This window comes from Dermatophagoides pteronyssinus, unplaced genomic scaffold (genome assembly GCF_027571235.1).
Source record: "Dermatophagoides pteronyssinus isolate colony J.1.1.1.1 unplaced genomic scaffold, Derpt_VIB-CSIC_2022.12 sq0020, whole genome shotgun sequence".
NCBI lineage: Eukaryota > Metazoa > Arthropoda > Arachnida > Sarcoptiformes > Pyroglyphidae > Dermatophagoides > Dermatophagoides pteronyssinus.
The window spans coordinates 166679-181559 of NW_027461544.1; the positions used below are offsets into that span (position 1 = coordinate 166679).

At 30.0% G+C, this 14881-nt stretch overlaps 5 protein-coding genes across 5 annotated transcripts; 3 read left to right on the forward strand and 2 right to left on the reverse strand.

Moving 5' to 3' along the window:
- Positions 1-1488: 1488 nt before the first annotated feature.
- Positions 1489-2817, forward strand: LOC113796356 (uncharacterized). Its single transcript, XM_027346616.2, has 4 exons — positions 1489-1638; positions 1698-2007; positions 2070-2105; positions 2171-2817. Exons 1-4 carry the CDS (start codon positions 1630-1632, stop codon positions 2485-2487), a joined length of 672 nt encoding a protein of 223 aa, XP_027202417.1. The 5' UTR covers positions 1489-1629; the 3' UTR covers positions 2488-2817.
- A 5397-nt stretch (positions 2818-8214) lies between these two features.
- LOC142645736 (uncharacterized) lies at positions 8215-9665 on the forward strand. The gene is made up of 4 exons (XM_075822799.1): positions 8215-8357; positions 8447-8840; positions 8908-8987; positions 9055-9665. The coding sequence occupies exons 1-4, from the start codon at positions 8352-8354 to the stop codon at positions 9430-9432; spliced, it is 858 nt and encodes a 285-aa protein (XP_075678914.1). The 5' UTR covers positions 8215-8351; the 3' UTR covers positions 9433-9665.
- LOC113796358 (uncharacterized) lies at positions 9335-10268 on the reverse strand. Its single transcript, XM_027346617.2, has one exon. It carries the CDS (start codon positions 10182-10184, stop codon positions 9651-9653), a length of 534 nt encoding a protein of 177 aa, XP_027202418.1. The 5' UTR covers positions 10185-10268; the 3' UTR covers positions 9335-9650.
- MED17 (mediator complex subunit 17) lies at positions 10247-12529 on the reverse strand. Its single transcript, XM_027346610.2, has 2 exons — positions 12373-12529; positions 10247-12310 (listed from the first exon to the last, which is right to left on the reverse strand). The coding sequence occupies exon 2, from the start codon at positions 12288-12290 to the stop codon at positions 10347-10349; it is 1944 nt and encodes a 647-aa protein (XP_027202411.2). The 5' UTR covers positions 12291-12310; positions 12373-12529; the 3' UTR covers positions 10247-10346.
- Positions 12530-12588: 59 nt separating this feature from the next.
- On the forward strand, positions 12589-14334 carry LOC113796353 (uncharacterized). Its single transcript, XM_027346613.2, has 4 exons — positions 12589-13662; positions 13723-13802; positions 13887-13913; positions 14007-14334. Exons 1-4 carry the CDS (start codon positions 13113-13115, stop codon positions 14262-14264), a joined length of 915 nt encoding a protein of 304 aa, XP_027202414.2. The 5' UTR covers positions 12589-13112; the 3' UTR covers positions 14265-14334.
- The last annotated feature ends 547 nt before the right edge of the window (positions 14335-14881 follow it).

The following is a 14881-nucleotide window of genomic DNA, read 5'->3' on the forward strand; positions in this document are numbered from 1 at the left end:
CTTTTTTCAACAAAAACAAAAAATTGATTAATCAAAGTTTCAAATTTTCTTTTTGAATCTTTGTGTCCCTTTTTTTCGAATGTTACAAATAATTTTTGACTGTTTCAAAAACTGTCGGTCACATATATATCATTCACAACAACAACATAAAAAAATGTTCCAGAAACTTGTTCCATCATCATCATCGTAATCAGCATAAAAAATATCTTTATATTCAAAAGATTAAAGAGAAAAACAAAAAATAATAATCAAAGATGGCCTTATATGGTTCATTTGATTAAAAAAGATCTTTATGTTTATTTGTTTATTTGGATGATAATCATGATGATAATGATTAGAATTAGAAATCAAAGTTAAAGCAAGTATTGATTTAAAGATTTTGTTTTTTATGTCAAAAAAAAACATAATATCTTTACACACACACACGTTGAGAATTATCATTACCCGTTCAATCGTAAATGTTAATGAATTAATGAATGTTACAAGCAGCATGGTTAGGTCATCCATTTATCACAGTGATTCGTTTGATATCTTCGTATGTTGTTGTTGTTTATCGATTTGCATATATGAAAAAAAACATTTTTTTCAAAACAGAGAAAAAAGTTATTATAATTTTTGTTATTTATTAGTAAAGTTTAAAATGTTTTCGCAGTTTAACGACATTATTATACAATATTATTATTATTATTATTGAGATGCTAGTAGTTAATATCGATAATAATAATAATAATTATGAAATGTTAATGAGAATAATAAATGATGATAATGATGATTATGTAAGAAAAGAAGAAGTTATGCAAAAGCAAAGCTAAAGGAAAATCGATCAAAAAATTGATGATGAGAACTGAAACTGAAAAAAAGTTCCGGAACTGAAAAATTGACTGAATTTCTGTAAAAAATACAGTTATACCATGGTTGAACTTGCAATAAATCTTTTTTTTCACACACAGGATAATCAATTTTTTTTGTTTTTGTTTCAAAATCGGTACAAACTCGCATACGGATAAACATGCGATAAACACGACCATAATGGAGTAACTGGGGTAATGAATTCAAGAAAGAATTTTCAAAAATATTGAATATGGATGAGCGAAAAAAAATACGTGAACAAGATCGATCAATAAAGAAGAACGTGATTGTCATATCTTCTTTCTTCTGTTTTTTTCTTTTTCTTATTTGCTGTTATTCAAATTAAATCATTACGAGATTTTTCATTGGAGGAGCCTAGATTTTTTTATATGCCCCTAAAGATAAAGAAAATTGTTTTTTTCAACTTGAAAATCATCATGAAATAATTATCAATAACCATCATCTTTGAATGTATTGTGTGTGATGTTTATGGTTGTTATATAATCATTTTTTTCTTTTAACTTTTTTGCCGTTAATTATTATTATTATTGATGACACTGTCTTTTTCATTACACTTAAATGATAATGAGACTCTTTTTCCGATCGATTTTTGTTTTTTTTTCACTGTCGAATTGTAAATTTTTGGGATATAAAAGCTATCGATTTTCAATCATTAGCATCATCATCCCGAACAAACAAACAAACAAACAACAACCATCAACATTATCATTGAATTTTTTTAATTTTAAAAGTACAATAATAATTTCAAAAACAACAAAAATGTTCAAAGTAAGATACATTGTAATTAATTTTTCGAAAATTTTTTTCTTAATTTTTCATTGGTACAGTTATTCGTCATTTCTGCTTTGGTCGCTACTGCTTATGCAGGTGGCTATGGTGGTGGTGCTGCCGTTAGAGCTAGTTCATCTGGTTCAGGTGGCTATGGGGGTAGTTCCGGTGGCGGCTACGGCGGTGGTCTTAGCGGTGGACAAACCGTTGCCGCTGCTATTCAAACCAGACATCAACTTAGTTATGTTGATGTTCCAACCACAAGAAATTTGAATCCAGCTACCATTGAAATTGGTGCCAGTCAATTGCCAGTTACAATTCTTTTCCGATCATCAAGTAGTTCATTGAATGTTCAACAAGCTCATGATGGTAATGTTGATAATTTTATTTGAAAAATTTAACTAAATTCCGTTTCTTTTTCGAAAAACCAGGCGCTAGTGGAAGCACTCAAGAATCATCAAGTGAAGGTATGATTTGTATTTGATTTTCGATTGATTGATTGATTAATTGATTATTTTATTGTCATTGATAGATGAACCACATCGATTGGTACACCGAGTCACCAAACCAATCATCCAAGAAGTTCATGAAGTCATCACACCAATGCGAAAAATTCAACAAGAAATTTTGCCAGTACAAGAAGAAGTTCTTACATTGGTTGCTCGTGATCAAAGTGGCGGTTCTTCTGGCGCTAGTTTGGGTGGCTTCGGTGGTGGCTCTAGTGCCGGTTTGAGTGGTTCTGGACGTGGTGGTTTGGGTGGTGGTTTGGGAGGTGGTTTAGGAGGAGGCTATGGTGGTGGTGCTTCACTTGCATCACGTGGACGTTCAAGTTCCAAAGGTGGTTATTAAGCGAAAACAAAATAAAGAACAATTATCGCTTGATTTAACAAACAACTAACCTACCTACCTATTTACCTATCAACCTATCAAAATCAAAATAGAATAATTTTGTAAATATACATTGCACAACATTTGAACATTCCCGGATAGTGGAAAAGCATCGGCTCAATCAACCAAAGAAGAAAAAAAAGAAATCAGCATCCATCAAAATCAAGAAACTTATTTATTTTTCAATTTTAATTTATTTATTTATTAAATTATTTGTCATCAATCAATCAAAAATTAAACCCGAAAAAATTGATCCAAATAAATTAGACCAAAAGTCATTTGAAAGAAAAAGTGTTTTTCGTTTTTTTTGCAATTAAAATCCTAAAAAATCAATGATGCTGATTAATCTACAACAACAACGCTATTGATATTAATTACATTCGACATAAATCTTAATCTAAAAAAAAACAAAACAGAAAAATTTGTTACATTGTATATAAACGAAGAAAATCGATTAATTCTTCTTTGAAAGATCGATTAACTGATTGTATCAGAGTTTTATTATTCAACGAAAAAAAAACAAATCAAGATTTGGAATAATTTTCAAATTAAAAACAAAACAAATTTTCGTCGATAAAACATCTAAAAAAATATCATTTTTTTTCTTTCTTATCAACAATATTGATCACAGAAAAAAAAACAATGGCAAAACAATGGAAATCTTGGATCGCTCGATGATGCACGAATCTTAAGAAAAAAACAAAAAAATATTGTTAATAATGTGTGTGTGCCCATAAATAACCCATAAATAAACAAAATGTATTGAATTTCTTTTGCTTTGAAAGTAAAAGTTTTTGTTCCGAAAAATTTCTTTTGTTTTTTTCCTGTTTATTTTTTCCCCCTACTGACCGATCAAAATATGACGATCATGATGAAATTACACAAATCACACACCGAAAATAGCTCATTTTTGAAAAGTTAAAAAATGAAACGGATTTGAATGAAATGAAAATCTTTAAAGAATTGATTGATTGAAAAAAGTAAAAACGAAAAAAAATTTTGATGTGGCAGACATGCACACGAGCCGATTCAATTGTGAAAACAAAATTCAATTTTCATTTTTTGTTTGGAAAATACATTTTCAAAAAAAAAAACATTTAAGCCTTTCAATCATGTTTCCTTCAATTTTTGTTTTTGTTTTTGATTAAAAAAAATTTCATCTTGAAACATAAAGTGAAATGAAATAAACTTTGATTTGATGGCCTGTGATAAAATCCATAATAATAATCTAATTAATTAAATGATATCTAATGATAATTTGCTTCCAATTTTTAAGCTAATAAAAAACAAAATTAATCAATTAATTAGCAAAAAGTTCAAACAAACAATTTTAATTAATATAAAAAAAAATTGAAAATTGTTGACAACAAGTGCAGTTTTAGGATTTTTTCGGGATAAATCTGGGAAAATTTCTCATTTTTTTTTCTTCATTGATGGTTATTACATTTGAACTTTGAACATTTCTCCAGCAAAACAATTCAATCGATTGATGAATTGGATCGATCCAATGAATTGAATTGAACCAATCAATTGAGTGTGGTGGTTTTTTTGCAGAAAATAATAATTCTCGATACAAACGATTGATTTTGTGAAGTTCGAGGACAAAAATCATGCTCATTCTCGATCATTTGATCGACAATCGTTATATACAATGTCAATCATCAAATCGAATGAATTCCAAGAAGACAATTCATTGATGTTTTAAATGGATGATTCGGTCAAATCGGAATGATGGATCGTTGATTGGGGAGAACAACAAAAGAGAAAAACTTTATCCCAATTTTGGAACATACATAAAAGAAATTATCATTATCAAACACAATAACGTTCGAATCAAACAAATCAAAATCTTACAACGACTACGACAATGATAATGATGATGGAACTTTCAAAAAAATCGGATTTCATTTTCTTCTTCATTTGACGATTCACGGACATTTCCTTTTCTGAACCATTTTTCCATTTTCAATAAAAAAAAGCAACAACAGCATTCCTTATCGATGCAAAATGTTCATGAACAAAGCTAAGGGGACAATAAACAATAAACAACAACAACAACAAATGATGATGACAAAATGGAACATGAAATGTTTTTTTTTCATATGAAATCCAAATGATACAATACAAAAATGATCCTAATCATCATCATCATCATTAGTCGGATGATGATGATTATAATCTTTTTAATGCAGATATTTATTCATTTTCAAATGGATCAAATTCATCATTCTAGTTTTTTTCTACTTGAATTCCATTATCATTGTGGTGAGAAAGAGATCAAATAATAAGGACATTTCTGTGATCAATGATAATAGAAAATTTGATGATAATTTTCATTATCAGTTTTTTTGTTGTTGTTCGAATCCAATTACAGCTGTTGTTCAAAGGATGTTTGTTTTTGAAAAATTGATTCAATCAAATCGAGAAAAAAAAGCAATAAAATTCATTTTTGATGACTGAATTTGAACTGATTTGGTCTGTTTGTCTCGCTGTCGATGTCGATGGTGACGATAATGATTGATGTTTTTTAAAAAGATGGTCAAATCAAGTTATTCAACAAGTGGCCTGCCGTTATAATAATGATTATTATTATTGACACTTATTTAACACTGATTTTTTTGTTCATTCATTTTACAATTTATTCGAGTGGAAAGGATTAAAACTTTGAAAAAGTCAATCAGAAGCAATCACTTTTTTTCGGAGGGGGAAGAAGAAGTAGAAGAAAACGAAACATCTTCAAATCAATTACAAGATCATCATCACAGTAGAAACAAAAATTGTATCATGTAAAAAAAGGTAAAAATTTTCCAAAATGAAATCAAAATCAAAAGTTTACAGGTAACAGGTAACCTCAGTAGTTAAGATTTGAAAAAGTTCAAAAAAAATCACGTCAATCATGTCAATTTCAATAAATTTTCTTCTTCCACCATTAAAGCAGGATTCATCATTTAAAACATTTTACTTTATTTCGAAAAAAACAAAATGTTTTATGAATGATAATGATGATGATGTTGATTATGTAACATCTCCAGCCAAACATTGTCAGTGTCACATTTATGCATTTTTTAAATGTCAATGATAATCATGTCATCATCAATGGATGATGATTATAATCTGCGGGACAAACGTGTTGTTGCTTCGATGATATTTAACCGGAAAACTAAAGCCAAAAAAATTTTTTCAAACCATAAAGGGCGCTACTTATAATTGTTGTTAGCGAAAAAAAAACGTTTTTTTTTATCCGGATAACAAGGAAAAAAACACTTGTAAATATTATGTAACACGGGAACACTGGACGTATTTCCTTTTTCATTTATATTTTCCTTTGTTTCTCTTGCGGGTAATTCATTTATCGGGTGCACGATGATAATAATAATGATAATGATGTCGATGATGATGGTCAACATAATAATCATCATTATTATCATTATAATTATGATAATGATAATTTTTTTCGTTTTTTTGACTAATTTCAACAACAAAAACGAGATTATAATCTAATGATAATGATGATGATGGGAATAATTTTCTGATGATGAATCGGAAGTTGTGTCCGATCCAGAAAACAAAAACCACGATTTTTGCTGGAAAAACAAAAAAATGAATACAATACAAGCATTTTTTCAAGAAAAAAAGTGATGAAAAGATGAATTTTTTAAGAAAAATTTTCATAAAATCTATATCATAAAAATTCTCAACAAAATGATCAGTTTTAATCATCATCATCATCAAAGATGATAATCATCAATTTAATCACTTTGACCACAAAATGAATGATGATGAATATAATCGATGATGAAAAATAATGGTAACGAATATCTGAACACATCAATACGGGGTTAATTATCATCATTAATTTTGTTTGATGATCATTTTCGTTTTTTTTCGGGCGGAAGATATGATTGTAATGAAAAATCAAATCAAATTTTTAATTGTCCCAAATGATCATGATTAATCTAAATACAAGCGAAGAAAAGAAAAAAAACTCGAATAAATGTGTAATTGTAATAAATAATCCTCAATCCTTTTTGATTTTATCATCATCTGACAACCTGTAATTTTTTTTTGAATGTGACATAAACACAATATAATTTACACAAAACATAAATCCCTATATTATCTTTATAAACCAAAAAAGAAAATTAAATTAATCAAATAATAATAATCATTGGATTCAGAGGGGGGAATGAATTTTCATCTTTTTGATTAATTATCATCTACCTCTTTGATTGTTTTGCCTAGCCAGAAAAAAAGTGAAAAAACTAACTAATCAATCAATCAATCAATCAGTTCAAAATAGGATCAAGAATTAAATTGACTTTTCCTGAAAAAAATCATCATATATCAAATTTCTTTTATTAACAACAACAAAAAGGGAAAAAACGACGGAACAAAAAAAAAGATCAAGAATGAAACCGGAATGAAAAAATACATAATCGTTCACCATAGGTGATTTAATCAGACGAAAAAATCTTTTTCAATTTTTCATTTTTTATTAAAATCAAGATAATAATCATATTGTGCATGCCAAGAACATGTCTAGCATAAATTTTAAAACAAAATTTTTGCTCAATTCAATTCAACATTAAAAAAAACGTTTTGTCAGTTTCTGATTAGCATATGTTTTCATTGTTCTAACACTTTTTTCACGCCAAGATAAAGTGATTTTGAAACCATCAAGAAAAGAAAAAATGATGATTATATGGCATCCCTTAACTGAACCCATTATGTAATGTTGATTATCGGGTAATATATGACGATGATGATGATATAGAAAAGAATATGATGATGACCGAATCGTACGGATATGGAAAAAACCAATTCAAAATTCAAAAACAAAAATCTGCATTGAAATTTTTAAAAAAAAGTAAAAGTTATCATCCAACATCAATTATAAACAACAACAACAAAAATTTACGGGAAATAAATAAAAAAACTTCTTTCTGTTTATCTTTACCTTTACTTTACCCTTTTTTTTCGTTGTTTTTGTTTTTCATGTAAAACACTAAAAGGGCACACACCTTTTACCTTTTTTTTCTTCTTCTTCTTATCCGATACAATAATAATCATAACAACAACAAAAACATGACGTTTATCATCATCATCATCATGATTATCTACATGAAGATTTGTTGTCGGATAAATTTTTTCCTTTTCTCTTTTTCCATGGAAAAAAAACATAGTTTTTTGTTGTTCTTGTTTTATTGATGTTTGAATTTTGAACAAAAATCATTAAACAACAACAACAATATCCGATGTTTATCCCGTTATGATTTCAATCTCTTTACCATCATCAATGATGATGATGATGATTCATTCGATTTTTGTTGTTTTTGGTGGCTCTTTTCCCGTCATTTGATCATCATCATCATTGAACAGAATTTCCTTTTTTCCGATTTTTTTTCTGTCCAAATTTTTCAAAGAGAAAATAGGAAAGAGATTTTTTTCATTATTTCCCGACAAACACACACAAATATGAGAGGATGAGGAAGAAGAAGAGAGAGTGAAAAAAATTCAGATCAAAGGCAAAATGTTAAATGAAATAAATTAAAAAATCAAAAAAATAAAAATGAAAAAAAAATGAAAAACACACGACATGATGGTCATCATCATCTCATTTCGAAGAAAACACGATTTACTTTACTTTTTTTCATTCATTTTGTTGATTGAAAGTGAAAATTTTCATCGAATATAAATACCCGGTGTCATTCCAGTCATTCGAATATCCATCATCATTCATTCATTCCATTCATTCATTGTTTAATCAACAATTTTTTTAAATTTTGAATCTTTTGAATTCAACAAAATCAAAAATCAAATCAAAAATGAAGGTACTACCTGAATTTTTTTTTTTTTTTTTTGGTTTCACCTGTGAAATTGTCTCAAAATGAATTTTTTTTCTATTTTTCATTTCATTCAGTTCTTCATTGTGCTAATTTCTGCTGTTTCGATTGTAAGCGCCGGTGGTTATGGATCAAAAGGTTCAAGTAGTGGTGGTGGTGGCTATGGAGGTGGTAGTTCTCTTGGTGGTGGCGGCGGCGGTTATGGTGGAGGCTTAGGTGGCTTTGGTGGTGGACGAGGTGGCGGTGGCGGTGGTGGCTTTGCTGGTGGCATTATTCCAGCTGCTATACAAACAACACATAATATTGAATTTCGTGAAGTTCCAAGTACCGGTTCTGTTCAACCTGCCGTTATTGAAGTTGGATCACAATCACTTCCAGTTATGATTCTTTTCCGTTCAAGTTCATCAACATTGAATGTACAACAGATGCATGATTCGGCACAAGGAAGTGTACAAGAATCATCTAGCGAAGGTAAGGGTTTCAAATGCAGCAAGAATTTGCAAAAAAACTAAACACATTTTCAATTCACTACATTCAGATGAACCACATCGATTGATTCATTCGGTTACCAAACCAATCATCCAGGAAGTTCATGAAGTCATCACTCCATTCAGAAAGGTAAGTTTTTTTCCTAATTTCCTAAAAAATTCCTGGAAACTAACTGATGTTAACATCATTCACAAAGATCACTCAAGAAATTCAACCAGTTCAAGAAGAAATCAACACTATCATTGCACGAAACCAAGGTGGTGCAGTTGGTGGAGGCGCTGGTCTTGGATTTGGCGGCGGAGCTGGTGGCGGCTTTGGTTTCGGAGGTGGTTCATCTGGTCTTGGTCTTGGTGGTGGTTCCACTGGCCTTGGTGGTGGCTACAGTATTGGTGGAACAAAATCATCAGGTGGACTTGGGGGCAGTCTTGGTAAATCTACAAAATCATCCGGATATGCTGCTGCTGCATCATCACAAGCTGTAATAACATCCTCATCATCATCATCAAAACCATCATCACAATCATCACCATCATCTTCATCATCATCATCGAAATCATCATCATCTGGCTATTAAAAATAGCTGAAGAAAGAAAGAATAAAAAAATACCAAAAAAAAATTCATATCACCATCATTATCATCATCAATGAAATTCCATTAGGGAAAACAAAACAAAAAACAAACAAATCTTTTTACCATTGTGATTTGGCCATAATGAAAACAATCTAATAATCTCATTTATTTTGTTTGTTTATTTGCAAGAAATAGATCAAATAAAAATCATTCATCAATTTTTAGTTAACAACTAATTCGATAATATTTTCCATTATTTCAATCAATCGATTATAATATAATTCATTGGATTCAAATTCTTTCATTAATTGTTGTTCAATTTCATCGATTATTGATTGACTGAATAATTTCAATTCATTGTCAATGAACAATAAACGTCGTTCATCCTGTTGTCTATGTTGTTGTTCGGTTTGTTGTTGATTAAAACGATTACGACCAAAACCAAATCGACCAAGAATTCGATTCAATTGTTCATCATCACTATTTTCATCATCCGAATCAGTTTCAGTTATCATTACTATTAATGGAAATGAATGCGGCCGACGAGGTTGATTATTGAAAATATTACTTGGTCGACGACGACGATTACGTCGATTTCGATTACGATTACGATTTCGACGACGTGGTTGTTGCGTTTGTGGTTGTGATTGTTGTTGATGATGCTTATGTTGATGGTGAGATTTTTGTTTACCACTAAATTTTGATGTTAACAAAATTTTTGAATTTGAATGCGATGGTCTTGGCCAACTTGACATTTTTAAAAAATTTAAAATTTAAAACTAATAATAATAAAATGCATTCAACAAATCGAGAATGGTAGCTCTTTATAAATAGATTTATTTTTCATTAATTTAATTAATTAATGCATTTATAAAAATAATGAGTTTAATACCAATATCGATAATAATAATAATACATTATGATGATTTAATAGCTAAACAAGCCATCATATATTCCATTTTATTAACAAATGTTTTGCCAGGTAAACGTTGCCAATCAACAATTTTAAATTGTCCATTCAATTGTTGCCATTGTTGATTTGATACTAGATTACTTGGCAGAAATTCTTGTGGTGATGATGATAATTTTACTTTAATACCAGAATGTGGACCACTCTTTACAGCAACAGTGCGATCACCATTTGGTGATATCAAAACTAATGATGATGCTGTACCACAAATTGGTTCTTGTTTACCAACACCAACCGATGAATTCAGCGAAACAAGTTTCCAACCCATTGCTTTAGCTAATGATTGTAATGCAACAATTTGATGATGTGAAACAAGATTCAATAATAAATGACGAAGTTCTTGTGATTCGAATGATAGATTTAATACACGACCATCTTTCATAATTGCTTTAACAGTTTTTGTATCAATATGAAGCATAACTGATGTACGACAACTACTAAATCCTTCATAACCATATGAATAAAGATCAACACGTACGGATGTTTGATTGGGTGCATTCAAATAATTCCAATTCGGTATTATTAATGGATCTTGTATTTCAATAGCTAATGAATCGATTAAACACATTGTACGTAAACGTAACATTGAATGTTGTGCTTGTTGAATAACTTGTTCCAGAATTGTTTCATTTTGTGCCAATTGTCCTAATGTCTTTTTATCATAAGCACGTGGACCAGCAACATATTTAGCTGAATTTATTGCCAATGTTACCGATGTTGGTCGTGGCAATGGAAAATGCATATTTTTATAATGAATTTCATGTAATAATTGATAAAGTGTATGTTCCAATACAGTATTATTATTAACACTATCATATTGTGTTGATGAACTTTGTGATGATGGATGACAAAGATTTATTGATAGCTGTAATCCAGGAAATAATGGTGCTAGAATTTGATTTCCAGCTGCAATAGTTGGAATGGGTAATTTTAATAGAACCGATTCATGTGCTAAACGTTTGAATAGTTCATTATTGAATAACATATTTTGTGCAATTTCCAAACGTGTTTGCCATTGAGAATCATTTGATTGATTTTGTAATTGTGGATGTGATACTTTTAATGGTTCAAATAGCGTATTTGATTGTAGATTTCCTTTTACAGTACGAACAACATAAAAATTTCCACCTTCCAATGTTTTCGGTGTATTTACAATCAATGAACTTTGCCCTGATTGCTGTTGATTTTCATTACGAATAACTTCAAATGTTGCTGGTTGTGAAAAATTAGACCATGCACCACGATAACTTAAATCACCAATAATATTTTGTCCCTTTTTTCGTAGACGCCAATTTTGTCTCATTGAACGAAGTTCGGTATGAAAATCTATCCGTGATCTCGATGCATGATTAGCTTCATTTTGTAAACGATCCAATGCATTGGAAATTAATTGTGCTGCCTGTGCAATAGCTTTTTTCTTCGAAACCAACACTGTAATTGGTTTTTCATCAGTCATACGATTAGGATCTTTAGCAACTGGTTCAATAACTAAATAATCAGGTTCTTTTGCAACTTTCATTACATCATACATGACAGAAATATTGGTTAATGCATTCATTATTTTTGATTTTATCGATTCAAATTGTGGTGCTAATTGACAAAATGATGATGGTCGTTGATTTGGATTAACAAATGATGAAACATTCATTTGTATTTCGGGTATTTCGAAATCTTTTTTTGGACCAATATTATTATTATCTTGATTTGATAATATTGTTGATAATTTATCAAAATCAATTCGTTGAATAATTCTGGCAAAATTTTCCGACATATTTAATGGATGTTTATAGATTTCGGTACCATCATTTAATATTTCTTGTACCATATATTCATCGGTAACTTCCATCGAAACAGTTAATTGTTGATTTGTTGTTGATTGAGAATTCATCATGATGATTTGATTGATTATTTCTACAATTCGGTGTTATGAAAAGAAAAAATTTTCAATCAAATAATTCAAGTGTGCAACTAACCTTTTGTGAATTTCAAAAACAAAAATGAATGAGTGAATTTACAAATAAATGAACATTACAAAATGTTAAAAATGACAAAAAGTTGATTCAGTAGAAAAATTCTTGAAAAATAAAGATAAAATGAACCGGGAATAAAATATTTTGGCTCAAAAAATTTCATTGAATTCGCGATGATCATTGTGTGTTTTTGTGTGCATGCACTCGGCTGCAACAGTGGTGATTCAAGGAGCTATCAATAGATGACATTACCGACGAAAAAAATGATCATTAAAAAAGAAATCTTCATTAAATTATAATTCTTAAAAGATAAGATAATCCATCAGGAAAAAAGTTCTTCCTGAATCATAAAAAACAAACGAACGAATTCTTTTTTTTATTGTCATGTGGGCTAATGCTAATCCTGAATAATCCCGGTCATTTTTTGGTGATGTTTTTGAAAAACAAAACAAAAATTCAATCGCGGAAACAATTGTAGAAATTGTATGTAAGGAAAATAATAATGAAAGACAAGTGTTAATCCTTGATTCAAGGAAGAGATTTTCCCATTTTGAACGCCTACAACAATTTTGTTGTTCATCCGAATGTTTGATTCTTTCCTGATGAATCGCTGTCACAGAAACCATCATGATGATATAAAAAGCTGATACATTCTTACAGTTGACACACACAAAAAAGAACATCTTTTTGAGCGAATGGTAAAATAGTGTTGGTCATCATTTTCATTTTTCATTCATTCAATTATGTTTCGAGTAACCATCATTATATTTGGTGCATTCATTATCATTCCGGATCGATTTATTTTATCACCAGTATTGGCTGCTGATTATGGATTGTCAAAAACCTATACGAATAAAGATTATTCATTAACGAAAAATGTTCCAATTTTATCATCATCAACCGGTCAACAACAGCAACAAACATCGAATAATATTGGTATCGGACAACAATCAACCAGCAATTATTATCAACCACAACAACAATCACAGCCATTGCCACAGCAACAAATATCACCAAGTTCATTGTTAGCTGGTCCATTATATAAAATGACCGATGCATCAACAACATCGAATTTAGAATCCGGTGGTAATACAATACAGGCAGCTGTACAAAGTAAACATGAAATACAATTTCGTGATTATCCAACTACCGGTAATGTTGTACCGACAACTGTTGAAGTTGGTGCTGTTTCGATACCGTTAAATATTTTATTTAAATCAGCTTCAAGTAGTCTTCGTATTCAACAAGCACATGAAGGATCTGAGGGTTCAGTACAGGAAACAGCAAGTGAAGGTTAGTTTTTCAATACGACATTTGAAACGAAAAAACTTCAATTTTTTTCTTGCTAATCAGATGAACCTCATCGTTTGGTACATTCGGTAAAGAAACCAATCATACAAGAAGTTCATGAAGTAATAACACCATTCCGAAAGGTAAAATAATAAAAATCAATGAAACAAAATTCAGAATTTTCAATTTTTTTCAAATATTTTCATCCCACTCACCTCAACGAACAGATTACGCAAGAAATTCATCCTGTACAGGTAATTAATGATTCTAATAATGATAATGTATGTTGAGGGTTTTTTTCTGTAATAAAAATTTTTGTTTGCCATTATCATTTTTTTCTGGAAAAGGAACATATTGTTACCGTAATTGCTAGAGGAAGTGAACAACAAAAACAACAAGAAGGTGAAAATAGTGGCAATTCAATTGAAAATGCAAATAATGAATTTATGGAAAAAATTTATGAAAAAGTACAACAACCGATTGGTTTGACGAATAAACAAAGTAGTTCATCATATGGCTCATCACAAACAAATATTCATGGCAGTGCAGGCGATACTGGAACAGGTGTATCGCTATCGAAAGCGACAACCAAAGGTGGTTATTGATTGATTGGTCGATCGATCAAAATTCCATAAATTTTGAAAAAAAATCATTATCAAAATTTTATAAATGATCAAAATATAATTAATTTTAAAGTAAAATAAAATAAATTTGTTTTTGTTTATGAAAAAAGAAAATTTAATTTTTTTTAAAAAATTTTATTTAAAAAATTATTCTACTTACAACCTAACCTAACCTCACTCAACTATGAATCATAGTCATAGTCATAGTCATGGTCATCAACCTAACCTCACTCAACTATGAATCATAGTCATAGTCATGGTCATCAACCTAACCTCACTCAACTATGAATCATAGTCATAGTCATGGTCATCAACCTAACCTCACTCAACTATGAATCTTAGTCATAGTCATGGTCATCAACCTAACCTCACTGAACTATGAATCATAGTCATAGTCATGGTCATCAACCTAACCTCACTCAACTATGAATCATAGTCATAGTCATGGTCATCAACCTAACCTCACTCAACTATGAATCATAGTCATAGTCATGGTCATCAACCTAACCTCACTCAACTATGAATCTTAGTCATAGTCATGGTCATCAACCTAACCTCACTGAACTATGAATCATAGTCATAGTCATGGTCATCAACCT

Excerpts from the sequence above, each read along its gene's own strand:
- LOC113796356 (XM_027346616.2), top strand. Across the intron at positions 2,008-2,069 it reads TGTTCAACAAGCTCATGATG|GCGCTAGTGGAAGCACTCAA; the intron begins GTAATGTTGATA and ends TCGAAAAACCAG. Across the intron at positions 2,106-2,170 it reads TCAAGAATCATCAAGTGAAG|ATGAACCACATCGATTGGTA; the intron begins GTATGATTTGTA and ends TGTCATTGATAG.
- LOC142645736 (XM_075822799.1), top strand. Across the intron at positions 8,841-8,907 it reads ACAAGAATCATCTAGCGAAG|ATGAACCACATCGATTGATT; the intron begins GTAAGGGTTTCA and ends CACTACATTCAG. Across the intron at positions 8,988-9,054 it reads TCATCACTCCATTCAGAAAG|ATCACTCAAGAAATTCAACC; the intron begins GTAAGTTTTTTT and ends TCATTCACAAAG.
- LOC113796358 (XM_027346617.2), bottom strand. The coding sequence starts at position 10,184 with ATGTCAAGTTGGCCAAGACCATCGCATTCAAATTCAAAAATTTTGTTA.
- MED17 (XM_027346610.2), bottom strand. The coding sequence starts at position 12,290 with ATGATGAATTCTCAATCAACAACAAATCAACAATTAACTGTTTCGATG.
- LOC113796353 (XM_027346613.2), top strand. The coding sequence starts at position 13,113 with ATGTTTCGAGTAACCATCATTATATTTGGTGCATTCATTATCATTCCG. Across the intron at positions 13,663-13,722 it reads ACAGGAAACAGCAAGTGAAG|ATGAACCTCATCGTTTGGTA; the intron begins GTTAGTTTTTCA and ends CTTGCTAATCAG. Across the intron at positions 13,914-14,006 it reads AAGAAATTCATCCTGTACAG|GAACATATTGTTACCGTAAT; the intron begins GTAATTAATGAT and ends TTTCTGGAAAAG.